Source organism: Cyprinodon variegatus, unplaced genomic scaffold, assembly GCF_000732505.1.
Source record: "Cyprinodon variegatus isolate N-32 unplaced genomic scaffold, C_variegatus-1.0 Scaffold760, whole genome shotgun sequence".
Lineage (NCBI taxonomy): Eukaryota > Metazoa > Chordata > Actinopteri > Cyprinodontiformes > Cyprinodontidae > Cyprinodon > Cyprinodon variegatus.
The window spans coordinates 332,045-335,541 of NW_015151213.1; the positions used below are offsets into that span (position 1 = coordinate 332,045).

General features: G+C 38.7%; 1 protein-coding gene across 6 annotated transcripts in view; it reads left to right on the forward strand.

The window, feature by feature from the left end:
• The first annotated feature begins 617 nt into the window (after window positions 1-617).
• Window positions 618-3,497, forward strand: part of LOC107098245 (connector enhancer of kinase suppressor of ras 2-like) — a 64,165-nt gene continuing 61,285 nt past the window's right edge. For all 6 annotated transcript variants that reach the window (XM_015395786.1, XM_015395787.1, XM_015395782.1 and 3 more), the window contains exon 1: window positions 618-1,088. In XM_015395786.1, coding sequence (XP_015251272.1) covers window positions 1,025-1,088 — 64 coding nt within the window. In that variant the 5' untranslated portion in view covers window positions 618-1,024. The remainder of the gene's footprint in view (window positions 1,089-3,497) is intronic.

Below are 3,497 nucleotides of genomic sequence, written 5' to 3' on the forward strand. Positions count from 1 at the left end.
ATGATGTTCATTTCTTTACTGTTTAATCTCTTGTACTGCACTGTCATTGTTATTATTGTTTTTTATTTTTTTTATTTTCAACTGTTTCTTCTGTGTTTTTTTTCTTTTTTTCAACTGATTTTATATAAAGCACTTTGAATTGCACTGTTGCTGAAATGTGGCATACAAATAAAGCTGCCTTGCCTAAATCCGCCCCTGATTTCAGTGTTATATTTTGTTTAAAGTAACAGATTATAACAAAAAATGTCTCCAGGCCTATACTGGTTGTTGATTTTCTTTATTTGGACCCTGCTGATTTTTAATTGGTTACCCCTGATCTAGGCCCTAACTAGTAGACCTCCACTCCCCCAATATTACTTAAACTTATTGCGATCAAGTGAAACAGAACCCAACTGTAAAAATGAAACAGATATCTTTATTTTTTTTGAGAAAGCATTCCCTAAATCCCTGCAGTAATAGCCTACTAGTTTAAAACCGAGCACTGAGTTACACTGCTACAACACGGTGCCAAATGTTGGCGTGTGTCGCTGCTGTGGCACTAATCACCCGGCATACATGGAGAGCTCGCCTGCTGGAGGCAGAGAGGACTGTGACTCCATGTCTGGGAAAGCAGAGGGAGGGAGGGAGGATGCTCAGACCTCTCAGACGGGAGGATGTAGAGAACAGTCTGCGTGTTGTTCGCTGCTGTGGACGGTCCTGGGATGTATTTGGGAAGCAGAGAGCCTCCATCATCATCGCCTGACATGAATGCTAAGTGAAGGCGCTCATTTAAAGGAGTGAATCTGCCTCAGCCTGCTGGGCTTCGCTCATCTCCCATCAGACACACATTTGGACATCTTGGACCTTTTCCTCCTTCCATTCACGTTTTCAAACATTTAAAGCCGATTTCATTATTTTTTAAAGCTATTTGTATACATTTTTTGCCCTTATTTATTTTTAGCCATTTTTTATTGTTATTTTGAGACGCGAGTTTGCAGAGTTGGGTGTGTTTTCCTTCTGTGAAGCTTCAAGACAAACTTCTTCAATGGCTCTGATTATGGAGCCAGTGAGCAAGTGGAGCCCCAGCCAGGTGGTGGATTGGATGAAGGGTGGGTGCATTATTTTCTTGTATTTATTTAACATTTTCTAATCAAACTGTTGCAGTGAGATGAAGTGTTGCGCAGCGATTCCTCACATTCCGATACAAACTGATCCGAGATGCAGGAATGGAGCAAAACACCTGCAGATCCTCAGTCTCCTTGTAAACAAATATTTTAGGAAATGCACGGATCTGTTTTGCTGGATTATTTTAGGAAATGCACGGGGCGATGTTTCTCCGGAGCGCAGCGCACCCAAACTGCTTCTTTGTTTCTATTGTTGGATTAGAGTGTCAATCCTCACGGAGACTGGGAATAAAAACAGAGATCTAGTGATTCTTCCCAAACGATGGTGCCAGAATCCGCGTTCAGACTAAAAACTGGCTGAAATTGTTTTGGGATTCTGAGTGAATGGAGTTAAAAAGATCAAGCACTGTGTCAGAAAGCTCCAAGTTAGCGTCAGCTGACAGACTGACCCTGGAGTTAAAGCCACCTTATATCTAAATAGTTTTTTCACATATTTGACGGCATATTTAGGTCAGTTTCTCTTTTTCTTTAGGCATTATGTTTTTTATTTCGTGGTAATTTAAGCCACCCTCCTAAAAACAAGCTCCATTATCTCATACTCAGGGTCGGAGCTAGATGGGGGGCCAGAGGTGGCCATGGCCACTCTTAAAGGGGAATTTCGTTTTTTTTTTTTTACACCTTATTTTACACCTTAACCTTGATTTTACGTTATTACTTCATGATCTACTCCCCTATATGAGTTTTGTGTCATTTGGAGCTGTTCTGAAGATATTCCGTTAGGTTTTTATCTAAGTAATGAGTTTCTATGGGCCATCGACTTGAAGGCACAAACTAAACTGTTCATAATTGATCATTTATGGTACGCCCACATTCAATGAATGTAGGCGAATCACTGTCCCCTAGATATCCGCGGTTATATTTTTTAACCAGACTCTGAAGAGGATGCCCAATTTTTCCATTTTGCCAGACTCACCATTGGAAAGTGAAAATGGGGATGAGCACGTAGGACGGCCTTATGTAAACATATCACCAGAATGATTGACAATTAGGAGGACCACTTATTTAGATGATCCACCCGGAAAAAGAATATCCTCCTATATACCTTTAAGTGATGATAGAAAATGGGAGGGAATTATGAAATCTTTTTTTTTACCATGATAGAAAAGGAGGTTCTTATCTATTTTTTTTTTTTTGTTAATGTAAAGTAAAATCTATTAAATTTGAGAAAATAAATTCAATTCATGGAGCAAAGAGTAACCATTTCTCTGAGGGGCAACCAGAACCAGTTTTTTATTTAAAGGTCCTGCTAACAGCTCAAAGTCTCTCACAGCATTAATTGATGGATTACAGTAAAAACAGATCTACATCACAGTTAGCAACCAGTTCATGAAACAAGGAGGCAAATCATCCTGACAGTGTGTCAGAGTGACATAACCAGTAATAAGTATTATTTTAAAAACATATTTAGCCCTTTTTTTAATGAAACAATCATGATTTACGATACAAGAGAAAACCTTTGAAAATATTAATTAATTAATCGATAACTTGCATACCTAATCAGAAAAGCAAATTTCACAGTAAAGCAATTATTTTAAAGCAAGTTATTACACTCAAATGGTAGTCTGTTAATACGTTTTATTGCCTCTCTGCTTTTTCCTCTGATTTTACTGTTGCTGTACTCCTATTAGTTGAAAAAGCAAACAAAGATTGTGAATAGTTTGAAAATGTATCCTAACAAAGCTTGTATTATTATAAAAGGGAGAGTCCTCTAGTTCCTTTCAGATGGTAGCAAAGCTTCCTGGAGGCGTTATCCATCCGTTAAACGGTAATGTTGAAACAAATCTGACAGGCCATTTTAAAAACCTGGAAATTTAAGAAAACATTTTTGTTGTTGTGATGAATTTGTCACCACTCAGCTTTGGTAGCCGTGTCAGCTTAGTGTATTGCTTTGATGCAGAGATTTGTAAATGCCCCAAACAGCTGTTGGGGATTTTTAAATCCTCAGCCCACTCCCACTCTTGGCATAGATTCCTTATGCTTACATTTGTCTGTTTGGGTTACAGAGTTATTCCAGTCATTCCAGCTATCCCAATGTGATTGGAATGGAAGTGGATATTTGTCCCCCTGGGAGGGAATTCTCTGTCTTTTCTTATAGCAGTTGTTTATTATTTGGGAGGGCTTTGTGCTCACGTGTCAGGCCACAGGTCTCCACATCCATACATCTGTAACGCTTCAGCACACACATATATAAATATAGCCTGCTAATTTGCAGCCTGTTGGTCGCTGCTGCAGCTGCTTTTTCAGACTTGTTATAGCGGACCTGCACATTATAAAACAATAACTGGTGAAATTTGAAATCTGAAATTTTCTTATGTGACAACATTGATTTTATTT